The sequence below is a fragment of the Boleophthalmus pectinirostris genome, unplaced genomic scaffold, assembly GCF_026225935.1.
Source record: "Boleophthalmus pectinirostris isolate CB_2022bp ecotype Guang Dong unplaced genomic scaffold, ASM2622593v1 HiC_scaffold_22, whole genome shotgun sequence".
In the NCBI taxonomy this organism is placed as follows: domain Eukaryota; kingdom Metazoa; phylum Chordata; class Actinopteri; order Gobiiformes; family Gobiidae; genus Boleophthalmus; species Boleophthalmus pectinirostris.
Window position 1 is genome coordinate 29,241,592 of NW_026571190.1, and position 14,629 is coordinate 29,256,220.

Sequence of the window (14,629 nt, forward strand, 5' to 3'; positions counted from 1 at the left end):
GTTAACAGCAACTTTTTACCTTTAGCTCAGTAGAGATTGGATGATTTTAGCCCTGGAGAGATTAAATGATGCTAGTGGGGTGTATAGAGTTTAAAAACACAGTGGAGCACTTCCTGTATTAGCACATGACATCACAAGATGTTTTCAGTTTGAGAGAAGAACTCGCAGAATATGCAGGGTTTGTGCATTAAACATGTGTGAATGAAACAAAACACGACTCTAGGTGTGTTTGTAATGAGGAAACAACATTAAACATTTATCAGACAATAGTGTAATATGGGTTCTTTAATTATAAGTAGTAAAAACTGATACAAAACTAACATGTCATACAACAATGCTACACAGGTTTTACAGCCTAAACTGTGGCCAGGACATTGGTTCATATTTTTATCATCTCATAGTCTTCTGCTCCACGCTCCAAATTACAGAAATATGTTATGGTGACACGAGCCTTTAAAGCCCCGAGCCTCTCCCCGCTGACATCTTTTGGCTGGCACTAAAAATAACTCCAAAAGGGTAATAATAAGCGTCAGTGGATTATGCTTGCCTGATGTATCTTCCCTATGCACTTCTTTGGCTACATCTTTCTAAAGGCAGATTTCCTCAGAGGCTAATACATTTGTGTGGAAAGGAGAGGATTAATGCTGGCCTAAAGGTGCGGGTCATCACAAATAGATCTGTTCGTGGGGTGATCCATCCACTTCCTGGTTAACTGTCCGCTAAAGTGCTTAATGCTGTGGCCCCGAGAATAATATTTACTGCAGCGCTCGGTCTCATGTCGCTGAACCCCGAAGGCCGCTTTAGTGTAGGTTACATTCTACTGGGTATTGATTATGCATAATCACAAGAATATGTCTCCCCTTGACTTTGCCTGGTGTCTTTTCTAAGGTCACTGCTGTAAATCTACTTGAAGTTAGAGCTAATGAAACAGCAAAGCTTAATATGGGCTCTACAAGACCTACTTGCATCTTACATACACTGTATGAATGGTTCTGGAGAAAAAGGGAGGTGCTGTTATACAAAAAGCATAATGAAGGACTTTTTTTTTTTTTTTTTGGCTTTTTTGTTTCTCAAAAATATGTTCTGGGCTTTATTTCTAAATCAATGTATTCAAATTTCATGACTAAAATGTCTTTTTGAGAAATGAAAGTTTAATAAGTTTCTGGAATTCAAAAGAAAAGGTATTAGACTGATCCAAGAACAACAAAATTAGAAGTCAGTTCAGTGCAGAAGGTTGACTCAGGAAAGAAAATATTTGTATATTTGTTAAGACATTTTTCTTAAACTAAGATTTCTTAAAACAAAATGTAATTTAAAAAAAAGAAAAAAAAAAAAAGAAGAAGAATTAAAGGTGCTATATTACACAAAACTGACTGAGCTTTAAGCCATATTATTATGCTGTTACCTAATCAAAAACATACCTGGAGCTGTGTTTTGTTTGATTCACACATGTTTGATTACTACTTTATTATCAGTCTGTCTACATCGCCAAAGCTCAAATTACTTTCTTCCACCTTGTGATGTTATGAAGCTGTGGTTTTTTATAGTTAACCTTGACCTTTTACCTTTAATTCAGTAGAGATTGGCAATTCCAGGGCTGGTGTATGGAGTTTAAAAACACAACTCCATGTATTGTTTGATGAGGAAACAGTATAACATAGATCAGAAAATAGCGTAATATGAGCCCTTTAAAGATTGTTATGAAAGAAAAAGTTCATCAAGGTTTTTCTATTCACTGAAAAGCCTATAGATCCCACTAATACATATGTTCAGCAGTTCTTAAGGCCCGAGAAGAGTCAAGGTCATGTAAAAGCATTCCAGTGACATTAGAATAGAGATGGACCGGAACGGCCCAGATATCTAATATGGGCTGGCGCGTGTATACGTTCTTACTGCAGTGCAATAAAAACTAACTGTGCTAACTTTAAAAGATTGGATATTCATCTGGAGTTTAATTTAACAAGAGCACATCGGCTAGGGCCATATTCATAAAGCATCTGCAGGAAATGGATAAGGAGCAATCTGAGGATCCTGGTATGTTTATCTAGTCTTATGGTACAAAAAGGGAAAGTCTAATCCTTAAACCAACAAGAGAAACTGTGCTACAAATCCTCATTCTGATTACAAATGCTTTGTGAGGGGTTTGTGGTTAGACCCAAACACTCTGAATGCATCAACATTCTACTCTGATTATGCATTTGGAAATAGATTTTTAATTACTTCACTTTATTTCTGTGTTTTATTTTATTTTTACTTGCACATATACATTTATATAATTATGCTTTATTTGACATCAGTCTCTTGCTATTTCTGCTACTTATTTAGAATCTATTATTACCATTTATATGTTTTCTCTTCGTTATTATATTGCAATGTGTGAGCTACTCAGTCCAAATACTTTCTCTTGTGTAACAAAAATAGCTTCTTTAATTCCCCTCTCAAACCAATTATTTTCTCAGGCTCAGATCTGTACCTCACTGTCCTCAAAGGAGTGGCCTGAGGCTTTTAGATGGAGATGTACAGCAGACTGAGGTCCACTATTGCTCTCTCGTCCGTGTTGGCCCTTCATCTTGTGAAGTGGCTGGAGAAACAAAACCCTCACTTCACAAGAGTTTCATTGTAGTTAGCTCCTCCTTTCAGCCAGATATAAGGAAGTGTCCATCAGCATTTTGAGCTTGAATGAGCTGTGAAACGTATTCAACCAAATAAACTTTTGTCCAGTTGACAAATTTAAATTCTCCTTTTGCCATTAGTAAAGTTTGTTTAAGTCTAAGTCTAATTTAATGCTAAAGGTGCACTACGTAACTTTTTGGTTGCAGGTCTGTCACTGTTTGTTTGTATGGATATGCCATTGCTCTCTGTCTGGAATGTTCCACAGTATGACATTAAACAGATCTACCTTACAGTTATTAAATTACAGGTGGTTTTATGGTTCAAAAATCCCTAGAAAAACAAGCATTCTGGGGTTGCCTCTCCACAGATCTGACCTTAACTTGGTCTGGTTTGGTCTCCATGAAGATAGAACAATTTAATGCCACACTGTGAAACATTCTAGACAAAGGAATAACATCTCCATGGAGAACAGCATTTTTCCCTGACCCTGTGCAATGCACCTTTAAGTAGAGCGCTAATTCAAACCAAAATATTCAAACGTAACCCCACAATAACAACGTTTTGATGCTAATTTTAGCGTTGACATGGGAATAGAGAAAATAATCACATAACCCAGTATAAAAATGCTTTGTCTGGCAACACAAATTTAATTAAAACGTATTAAAATAAAGCAGATTTTGACGATATTTTTCTTAGGCTCCATTATCTTCGGTCAAAGTACTGGTGCTGCTGTTTTTAAAGCCTGACTGGTGAAGGGTTAGGATTAGGTTGTTCTCATTAAAACCCCTCTTGGGAATTAATTAGCCCAAATCGCGAATTAATAGAGCTCTAATACAGTGATATCCGTGATTTTAGCTCAATCCCTGCAGCTCAGCACTGTTCCTTTGACTTACCCAGGCTGTTTATTCCAGCTTATCCTACCTCTGCTTATCACCAAACACCAGTAACATGCACTCTTGTCACTGTTAAAATGAACACTAAATTAAAGACACTTCACACTACTAATTGAAAATGCAGGGTAGAGTTGTGTATATTGTGAAATAATGATAATGTGTTGATAATATTGTGACTGCTGTTTTGAAGATATGTAACATTTTGATATCGGGTATATTATCTATGGTTTAAAAAAAAAAAGAAAAAGAAAAAGAAAAGAAAATAAATAAAAATTTAACAAATGATGTGATCTTCCAAGGGTGTAAAGTTATATTTTTGTGGTAATTTTTTAAATGATCATTTTACAGTCCATTCCCAATTGTATGATGTACTTTCAACTATTTAAAGCAAACCTATTCAGCAAAACTGACTTTTCAGAGCTTTTAATCATGTTATAGCGGTTTCTCCTTATCATTTACGCACTCAAAGTTGTGTTTGGAGTGTTTTGTTTATGTTTGAGACATTGTTAATCATTTATTTTTAAGATGCCATTTTGCTGATCCAGCTTTCACCGCCACTGGCACACACCCACTGCTCTGAGTTTACTTTGTTCTCCAATTTTATGTTCTTAATCTGTGATACACGTAGGATTCGGCAGTGCTGTGTAGCCATTTTGATACAAATAAAAATAAAAATAAATAATAAATAAAAAATTGTCAGTTTGTTGTGATGAAGTTTAAGGTAACACCAGCTCCCATCGGGAACCACAGTTTTCCAAAGTGCAAATCAGTGGACACATTTCTTTTATTAAGCCATTTTAGATGAATATTGCAGTTTAAAATCTCCAAATTATAACATAATGACCCACAGTGCCATAAATTATAATTATATAGCAGACACAAGCACATTAGGTAACACATTTCTTATGGATTGTCAAAATATCTTCTCGGGATACTATCAAAAATATTGAAGTACTAATTTTTGTTAATACTGCCCTTCCCGCAGGGTCATTGCAAAATCATTACTGTTAATTGTTCATGGTGACACGTCGGCTAAATGACCCCCTTTTCCCTGGATTAGAAAATACATGCTTTTATAATGACTGCATAGAATAGTGACAGCAGCCTGGAGAAAGCTATTGTACACATAAAGCACATGAAAAGGAGCACCAAGGGCCTTGAGAGCTAATCATGACAGATAGCTCCTCTTTTGACAAAGCCAGGGTTAATTTAGATAGATCATTGTGGCAGTAGTGACAGTAATATTTGATGGCATATAATGAAATGACCAATCAGACAAAAGAGAGGAGAACCTTTAACTCCTTATAATTCATAGGTTTGGTTGACATGTTTGAGTGGACATTACATGGACTTCAGAGAATTGTGAAGGTCTTGTTCATAATAATAAAAAAAGACAAATTGAAACATTGAACAAAATGAAAAATGATTCATAACTGCAGCAAAACTTCAAGAATGGTTTGAGGTTACCGAGAATAAGGGAAAACCATGCCAATTCAGAGAAAGGATGAGGCAAAAGAAAAGTGTACAGAGGGGTCATAAAAGGACGGCTGGGTTTTGAAAGGATACCATTGCTGTCTAAACACGATGACGCACTGATCTCCCCTTTGTCGACGTGTCCTTGGGCAAAACACCAAATCAAAAGTTTCAAACGGTTGAATGAAATGTTTTTACTATGAATAAAGTGCATGTGCCGATGTGTGGGGACTTTTTAGATTGGTTTGATGATTGCTTTACAAGAGGTGAAAATACAGGCCAATGTCAGTAAATTTGAATATTATCAAATGGAAATCATTTTGCTTCAGTTCAACAACAGCCAGTTTTGCATATTCTATGTGGTCCATCTTTGAAGACTGGACTCTGTGCTCTCATGTGTAAGTTTGTTAATAAATAAATACATAAAAAATAAAATGAACTACTAACACATATTACTACTGAACTAATGATAAACAAGCAGTCTCACAAGGTTTTAGGTTTGAATTAAGTTGATCTCATTGTCATTAGTCATTATGTATTAAATATAATTGTCTATGTATTCAAATTGTATCTTAAAGCTCTCTACACACACATTTGATTTGACCTACTTGGCAATGACATTTATCAATGTGCAGCTGTTAAGTTGTGTGCTACAAGTGTGTACACAGGGGACTCTGTATTAGCCCTGCCTGCTGCCTCAAGGTGTATTACTTACCAAGCTCATTAGTAATTTAAGCACTTCCATCCCGCTGGTGTAATCAGCAGAACTCTGCCACATCCTCACACTGCTATAGATTTTAGTCCAAATTAATGGATTTTGACAAAAAGTTGTTAATGTTTATGAGCTGTATAATTCAGTTCAGTTCTCTGTTGAAAATTGAATATTCAGCTCATTTTGCATTTAGGGTTGGCAACGAGAGAAGTCTGGCTGTCTGAGGGACAGCTGTGGCCATATTTGAACTTCTGCAGAAGGAAAAGTATCTCTGAGCCAATTTCTCAGATGAAAAACACAAAGCTACAGAGTAACTGACACGTAACACCTGCCGAGGAGCCTTCCATTTAGATTAACATTTCACTAGCCTTTCGCAGCATGCATATTTGCAAGAATCACAGAGTGTTACATTTCACGTGTGGAGACCCACTATACCAGCTCTGAGGTAATGGAGAGCCAACATATAATTACCATATAATCTGATCTAATCATCTTTTCTATTCTTTTGAAATTACAGAACGTGTCCCGTTACTCCAATGAACCATTTCCATCACCGGGGTGTTAAGATCCTACAGTAGGGACTTTACAGTAGCAGCTGGGGGCCTGTAATCAGACTATGCAAAGGAGCAGCATGTTAGCATATAAAACTTGAATTTGTATGCATGCACCATCAGACCTCAAATGTGTGATCTACCAGTTGAACTCTACACTCCACTTGTTTATTAAAGGGCAGGGGCTGCAACATGTCACTTTGAATCAGTTACTGATCCGACTAGAGAAGGCTAACGAAAACAATCCTAGAAAAGCACTATCCTTTTGTAGCACTAGGGGGAGTAAAGAGAGACCAAGGTTTAGCATACCTCAGGGTAGTGACAAGTGACTTTTCATGGATGATCAACATTATCTTAATATATTCATTTGATTATTTACAGGTATATTGTAGAGGTTTATGACTATGGCTCTGTGTTCCATTGGTATAAAATGGAAAAAAAAAAGCCAAAATAGGAGAGCTTGACAAAGTGATCTGTAAAGCTGGTCATATGATCGACTGTGAGCTGAAGACATTTGTCACAGTGAGGGACAAGAGGACACTGGACAAACTGCTCTCCATCATGGACACTCCTGCTTATCCACTGCACCAGACTATAGAGCAGGGGTGGGCAAACTACGACCCGGGGGCCGTATGCGGCCCTTTAAACCTTTTAATCCGGCCCGCCGAACTGAAATAAATTACAATAATAAACCTCGTTGATGTTTTATTTGTCATGCATTTCCAGCGTTTCCCAGTAGATGGCGCACTATATATACATTGAGTTGCGCCGTATTATGTTGGCCGCAATGCTTTATGGGAAAGTGTTCTTACAGGAGTTATTCAGACCATGAGTGAAGTAGTTGGTAATCCGTGTATCATTCGTTCATTCGTTTTTCAATATAAAACCAAAAATAAGAAAACGAAAAAACAACAGTTTTCTTCGTTATTTGTCTCCAAAACCAAAATGAAAAAATGGATAACGATTCGTTTTTTCAGTTTTCGATTTTGTGTTTAAATGAAGAATGGAAAAAATGGATAACGGCCGTTTCCCGTTTACGTGACTTCCGTGACTGCGATGCCGAACTTTTGCACCGCATACGGACTGAATCAGGACGGATCCAGGTCCGAGACCAGACCGGGACCAGAGCGGGACCAGAGCAGGACTGAGACCGGGACCAGGGCGGACTCCGAGCTTTGACTCCGAGCCTCCACAGGGTCCGAGCCTCAGCTTCGAGCTCCGGTCCTGCCGTGGGCTCTGAGCCTCCGGTCTGGTCCCGGTCTGGTCCTGGTCTTGTCTCGGTCTCGGTCTCAGGCCTGCTCTGGTCCCGGTCTGGTCCCAGTCTCAGTAGCGCTCTGGTCCCGGTCTGGTCCCGGACCTGGTCCATTTGAACCAAAAGCTCTTAGTTCGATTCATTTTCATTGGTGTGAAAGCGTCAGTCGGAGGCTTTGCACCTCGGAACCAGCCGCGGTTCTTGAGCGCGGAGGACCAGAGCAGCTCTGTCCCGGTCTCAGTCCTGCTCTGGTCTCGGACCTGGATCCGTCCTGATTCAGTCCGTATGCGGTGAGACCGAGACAAGACCAGGACCAGACCGGGACCAGACCGGAGGCTCAGAGCCCACGGCAGGACCGGAGCTCGAAGCTGAGGCTCGGACCCTGTGGAGGCTCGGAGTCAAAGCTCGGAGTCCGCCCTGGTCCCGGTCTCAGTCCTGCTCTGGTCCCGCTCTGGTCCCGGTCTGGTCTCGGACCTGGATCCGTCCTGATTCAGTCCGTATGCGGTGCAAAAGTTCGGCATCGCAGTCACGGAAGTCACGTAAACGGGAAACGGCCGTTATCCATTTTTTCCATTCTTCATTTAAACACAAAATCGAAAACTGAAAAAACGAATCGTTATCCGTTTTTTCATTTTGGTTTTGGAGACAAATAACGAAGAAAACTGTTGTTTTTCGTTTTCTTATTTTTGGTTTTATATTGAAAAACGAATGAACGAATGATACACGGATTGTTGGTGCTTAAGATATAAGGCTTCACTGCTTTAATTTTGAGTTAGTAAAAATCTATCAAGGAAACCTATGTACTCTAAGTTGTAATTATTAATGTCTACAACATTTTGGAGTCAGGTTTTATGACACACACAGGTGTATATTTGTGCTTGTTTGGCGTGAGCTCTAGTTTTGAGCTGTTACCAGTCATGTTCGAAAATGGTGAACTCACGAGATACATTCACTCATCACGTGCAGTGGAACAGGTCTCAACAGCTTTATGTGTTCTGTTTCTTTCACAGCAGTGATGTAACGTGTAGCCCGCATCTGAAGTCCTAGATAAATGTGAATAAGAATGTAATGAATCTGAGCTCTTAACACGTTATGTCCCGTCTTCTGTCCGGCCCTTCAGTCAAACTTTAGGACCCTATGTGGCCCGCGAGCCAACAAGTTTGCCCACCCCTGCTATAGAGGGACAGATAATACTCTCCACAACTGTACAACTCACCCACTGCACCAGACTATAGGCGAGTTTCAGCTGACGTCATTGTTATTAAAAGCCCGCGTTGCATGCTGGGAAATATTTTGGTCGGAGGCAAGAAACACGATAGGGGTCAAACACAGTGCATAATCTCGTGCATTTATCCCCGATAATGGTAAATTCCTGCTGTATTATCGGATGCACAAATAGAAGCACGGAAGAAGGAAAATGTCTTTTTCATATTCTGAGTGAAAAGAACCGCTAATAGCGAATTAAATGGCTTTCAAACATTCGCAGAGCAAACGTAGACGATCCTAGCAAACAGTGGACTCCAACAAGTTCAACAACACATCGAGACTCTTGTAGGCTTTCATCTTTTCTGCTTTGAATGGCCCAGGAGTTTCCACCAAGTCATTGTGGATATCGCCGAAGTGAATATTTAGCCAGGTAGGTGGCGATTCTGACCAGAAATTTGGTTTCGTCCACCTTTTGTAGGGGTTGAAAAGGGTGATTTGGCGTTCATCGATGCTTATGATCAATTTCTGGTCAAATTGTCTTTGGTCCTCTGCCGTTAGAGTGGATAAATAACCGGGATCAACACACTTTACGTGCTTTTTGGCGCGGCCTGTCATGTTGAATTAGTGTTTCTTGCCACTGACCAAAATAATTTCCAGCATGCAACGTGCGCTTTTGTCAACAATGAAACTCACCTATAGAGGGGCAGATAATACTCCCCACAACTGTACAACAACTCACCCACTGCACCAGATTATAGAGGGCCAGAGGAGCGCATTCTCCAACAGGCTCCTGCAGCTCCGCTCAAACAGTGAGAGATACAAGACTTCATTCATACCATACTCCATACAACGGTACAACTCATCCTTATGTCATAGATAACCCTATATCCTGTCAATCACTATTTCTTCTTTGCACTGTTTCTCCTTACGATCTTGTATATAACCAAGATCAATTTTGTATTACTATATTTCTATTTCTATATTTTATTTGTTCTTGTACATATACATTTGTGTAATTATGCCATATCTGACAACATTCAAATGCAATTTTTGAGTTTTATTATTAGATTTAGTGTGATGTATAAGCTACTGTGTCCAAATAATTTCCCTTGTGGATCAATAAAGCTTGTCTAAGTCTAAAATTCTGGAAGGTGTCAACTCCTTTAAACGTAGCCTATAACCCATCTCTGTATTTTATTGCTCTAAAAATAAACAAACAAACAAAAAAAACATACAGCATCCTGCCACAAACAAACCAACACAACTCCAGCAGCACATGTCACAAACATGGCTTTCTTGCATACACCTCAAAAGTACAATCTTCCTGTCAGAACGTCAGCTCTCATGTCTGACAGTGTAAATGGCGCATCAACAGGTCAGCCAGCCGTGCTTCATAAACAACACAACACTGGTGCAGAGACAGCAGGGGGCGGGGGCGAGGGGGGGTCCTCTGTCATGTTAACACCAGAGTACAGATGCTGACAGCACACAGAGACTTACAGTTACCAAGAGTGCACCGGTGATCCATACTCCTGTTACTGTCCCGGAGTGTAACATGCAGACACACACACATACACTCACACATACACACACACACCAGACTTATTCACTGAAGGAAACAGCACTGAAGGCGAACAAAGAAATGTATAGCTTCTTTCCTTGCGAAGCACTTTACAGCCTACTGCGAGACCATCATGTAAGTAAGTACAGAACACTAAAGAAAGAAAGAAAGAACAGAAGGTCTCAGATGGAAAATTGCAATAAAGGCTATATGAAGATGGAGATTCACTCAACACATTATGAAACTATTTCTCACAAATGCATGAAATACATTACTAAGGATTTAGCCTGTTCCATAGTCTAAGAAGAACATGGACTGAACATTGGCATAACAAAATCTTACTTTGTTGCTCCTTATATTGTCATTCACATAAAAAAGTAACTATACTGTCAAAAAAGACTGTTTAAATGTGGAATACAGGCAATAAGTGACACTAACAGTAAGTGTGGGAGCTGCATTCTCTGTGGGAGGAGCAAGTGCTGAGCAAAGCAAAGTGTCTCCTGGCTCAGCCCCTACATCATCTGGCTCTTGACTTTATCGTGATGCCTTCAGGGAGTCGGTTTTATGCTCCGGTGCAAAAGACTAACCGGTTCTCAAATTCTCTTGTGCCCTCTGCTATTAAATTCCTTCATTCTAAGGGGGCAGTTTTCTGAATGGTTTGCACTGTAATCTGTATATCATTGTCATTGAGTTCCACTTGTGGTCTGTAATGGACTGACACAGTTTGTGTTTGTGTGCATGTGAGAAGTGAGAACTGCTCTGAGAATGCTGTAAATGAATTGCCCTATGGGATCAATAAAGTTTTCTGAATGTGAATCTGAATCTAAACTCCACAAATTGTATAAAATAACATTTAGAAAGTATTTGTGCCACCATAGTCTGAACAAAATCTATGGGAAACACTGCATGCATACTTGATATATATTTTAATGTGTGTACTAAACAATACAATTCACTTTGCACTGAAAAAGTGGAACAAGTTAAATGGTGCATTCAATTCCAAATGTAACCAAAAAATATTCAATCAAAAGTGTATAGATACTAAGAAAAACTCACTCAACCATACTCACTCACTTGCTCGTGACTGATCTGCATAATCAAGATTACACTAATTTTAGACATGACTACATCCTGCCTTAGGCTACATTTTAATGGGGGTGTTCCCTCTTCTCACGCCAACCAATGTTATGTCTTTTTCCCCTGTATCCAGAAATGCTCCCACTGGGCATCTTTTGGGCCACACTACCTGGGAGCAATAACCCAGCAACCTTTAACTGAAATATTCTTTATCTAAAATAAAATCACATCCATTGTTCCATTCAATATTCACAGTAAAAATGCACTATTGCAGTATTACTATGCAATGTTTCTTTATTGTCACTATGAAGAGGCAGGTCTCTCACTTCTGCCATTTCAAACAGGAAGTCAGTAAACTCCTTATCCTTATTACATCTTGTGAGCTTTCTGTTAGAATGTTGTTACCACATCAAAAACATACCTGGCGTTGTGTTTAGTTTCATTCACACATGTTTAAGTAAAAATGTATAGTCTCAAAAGCTGAAAATGCTCTGTTCCAACTTGTGATGTTATAAAGCAGTAGTTTTCAAGTTAACAGCTCCTTTTACCTTGTTCAGTAGACTGTCAGACTGGCAATTTCAGGTCTGAAATTGTCCAAATGATTCTAGTGCAAGTGTTTGGAGTTTAAAAACACAGTATTACCAAATTATGTCACCAGGTGTTTTTCAGTTTGAGCTCAGCCTAAATATACAGGATCTGTGTGGGTGAAACAAAACAACTCCAGGTATGCTGACGAGGAAACAACATTATAATAGATCTGAATATAGCGCGATATTGGCCCTTTAAGTTGATCAATATTTGAATTTATAACAAACAAAATTAACACACCATATTAAAAAAAAAAAAGCCCTCTTTAAGCTCTTTGCTCTGTGAAGCCGATTGCAGTGCTCACTGAAGCTTTAAATACCCCCAAAAATCTTTGACAATGTGACATCTGCTTCCTATCCTCTTTATGAGGAAGCAGAGCCCATCTGCCTCTATATGTCCTAAAGCAAACACAGTATTTAAATGATGTTGTCGACGTTTATGCAAAACAGTGGATTTTGGGTGCATCATCCGTCAGATTGTCCCTCATCTGCAAACAGCTGGAGCGAACCGAAAGGCCACTCAAATCAGTCAGTCTGAAGCTCATGTCACAGGCACAGACACTGCTGTCGCTGGTGACAGTAGTGGGGATGGGCCAGCATAAAAGGTTCCACAGGCTGCTTTGAATGGCTGATTAGGGGAAAATAGGTGACTCATGCACAAAGATTGACCCAGTGCAGGCTAGGATGACCTAAAAAGAATGCTATTGAACGGAAAAAGTCAACCCTAGGAGGAGGGATGTTAAAAGTTTGTAAATGTCAAAGATGGGAGATAATTAGCTCCCATTATAAAGCTAAAGTGTAAAGGTACCAGTTTAAATAGTGAAATGGTTTTGTAAAAAAATAAATAAAAAAGTGGGTCACAGTGAATTAATCAAAGATTAAATTAGATCCCACTATAAGAGGATTTAAAAACCAATAGAAAAATATGACGGTGCAGTGAATATATTCATGGGTTTCAGAAAGATGAAAAATTGTTGGCATAGCAATTATTCATAACAAAGTAGTATATCCTTTGAAAGATGAAAAGTTCTCAAAATGTCACATATATCAGAAAGCTGAAACGAATGAATACTGTTGATGGCTATGGATATAACAATAGCTTATTCAAATATAACTCAAATGGCTTTGTCAAAATGTTTAAATGTTTATTTTAAAATTTATATTTTACCTTAAACAAGGTTTGACATCTTTCAAATGCTGTGGCAGATGTAGATTTGTTGCCCGACAAAATGTATTGATCTAGGCTTATAAAGTCAAAGCAAATATTAGACATAAGGCTGCAGTTTCTCAGTTTGTGTGTTGTATATTTTTTAGAGGTCATGGCTGAAAAAGGTTGAGAATCACTTATACAGCCATGCAGCAGAGATGTGTGTAGGCATAGCTGCGCCAAAAGGTGTGAAAAGCTGACAGGCTGGATCACGTCACACACAGATTTGCATATTTTGATTGAGACTATTTTTAAATGCTTTATTTTTGCACTACAAGATTCTGCGCACAGATAAGACACAGGCATCTACAGCAGAATCTAATAGTGGTCGAAAAAGACACGTAATTCTCAGATTCATATGGTGACCTGGCCCTCGGAGCTCATATAATTGAACATGCACATAATTATTTTATTTCTGACCTGCAGGATGAACACAGATAGTGGGGGAAGGACTATGTGTGTTGGTGCCCCCATGCATTATTGATGACTGACCTCCACCAGCTTGTTGGCATGTTCGCGGAACACCTGGGCGTACTCCTTGACCTCCTTCTCGTTTCCACTCTTCGCCGCCTCGATGAGCACCAGGAGAGGCACGTTGGTCTCCAGGAACGAGTCCGAGATGTGGTCCATCACCGCCTTCCTCAACTAGAACACACAGAAAGGTCATAATATTAATACAAGTCCTGACAACAGTCTAGTTCAATTACAGTGGGCGGTGATTACATGTCACCTACAATGGTAATGTCTGTGATGTACGGATATAATGAGGTGAAGGATATCGAGGAAGGCAAAGAAAAACTGAACTCTCGGAGGGAACAGAGTAAATTGCTTGTAAGGTGTCATTTTTCCCAAAAGGCCGTTTTACTGGGCCAGACTTTGCGTTGTCTATCTTTGTTTATGGAATAGTTTTTTTTAACCAAACTGGCAGGGGACTGGTTGTTTTATAAGACAGTAAATGGAGCCTGATGTTACTCAGTAGTATATGTGATGAGATGCCAGAGGGGAACAGTATAGAAAGCACAATAGACAGGTCCTTCATCTTACACAAAGTGGGAGTTGGTCACATGAGACTAGTGATGGAGCAGACTGGAATACACTATGGAGAAAAAGGCACAGGGCCACAAATCAAGCTTCTTCACAGATTCCTATGGAGAGCACCTGAAGGTCCAAAAGCAGAAGTATTTTGTTGTGTTTGTGTTTTAGATCTTTTGTTTTTCTTCATTTTAATATCTCAAGCCAAACATCAAAAACAGACCCCCTAAAATTCTTCCATCAGTTGAAAACAAAACAAACTGAGGGCAAAACAAACTAAGTGCTATCACTGTGTATATGTTTTGGTGTGTTGTAAAATGAATATGAGTTCTATGTAATGTGTACTGAGTAGTATGATGTTTCAGTGTATCATTATATAGAAGCAGACAAAAGGATGCCATATTGTTCGGCTCCAGACAATTAAAGACAATCAAGGCTAACAGCAGCTTATTTATTCCATATTTG

The 14,629-nt window shown here is 39.2% G+C and overlaps 1 protein-coding gene across 1 annotated transcript in view; it reads right to left on the minus strand.

Moving 5' to 3' along the window:
- ctnna2 (catenin (cadherin-associated protein), alpha 2) overlaps positions 1 to 14,629 on the minus strand; it is a 303,010-nt gene that overhangs the window by 117,318 nt on the left and 171,063 nt on the right. The window contains exon 9 of the mRNA XM_020930497.2: positions 13,625 to 13,777. Within this exon, the coding sequence (XP_020786156.1) occupies positions 13,625 to 13,777 (153 nt within the window). The remainder of the gene's footprint in view (positions 1 to 13,624; positions 13,778 to 14,629) is intronic.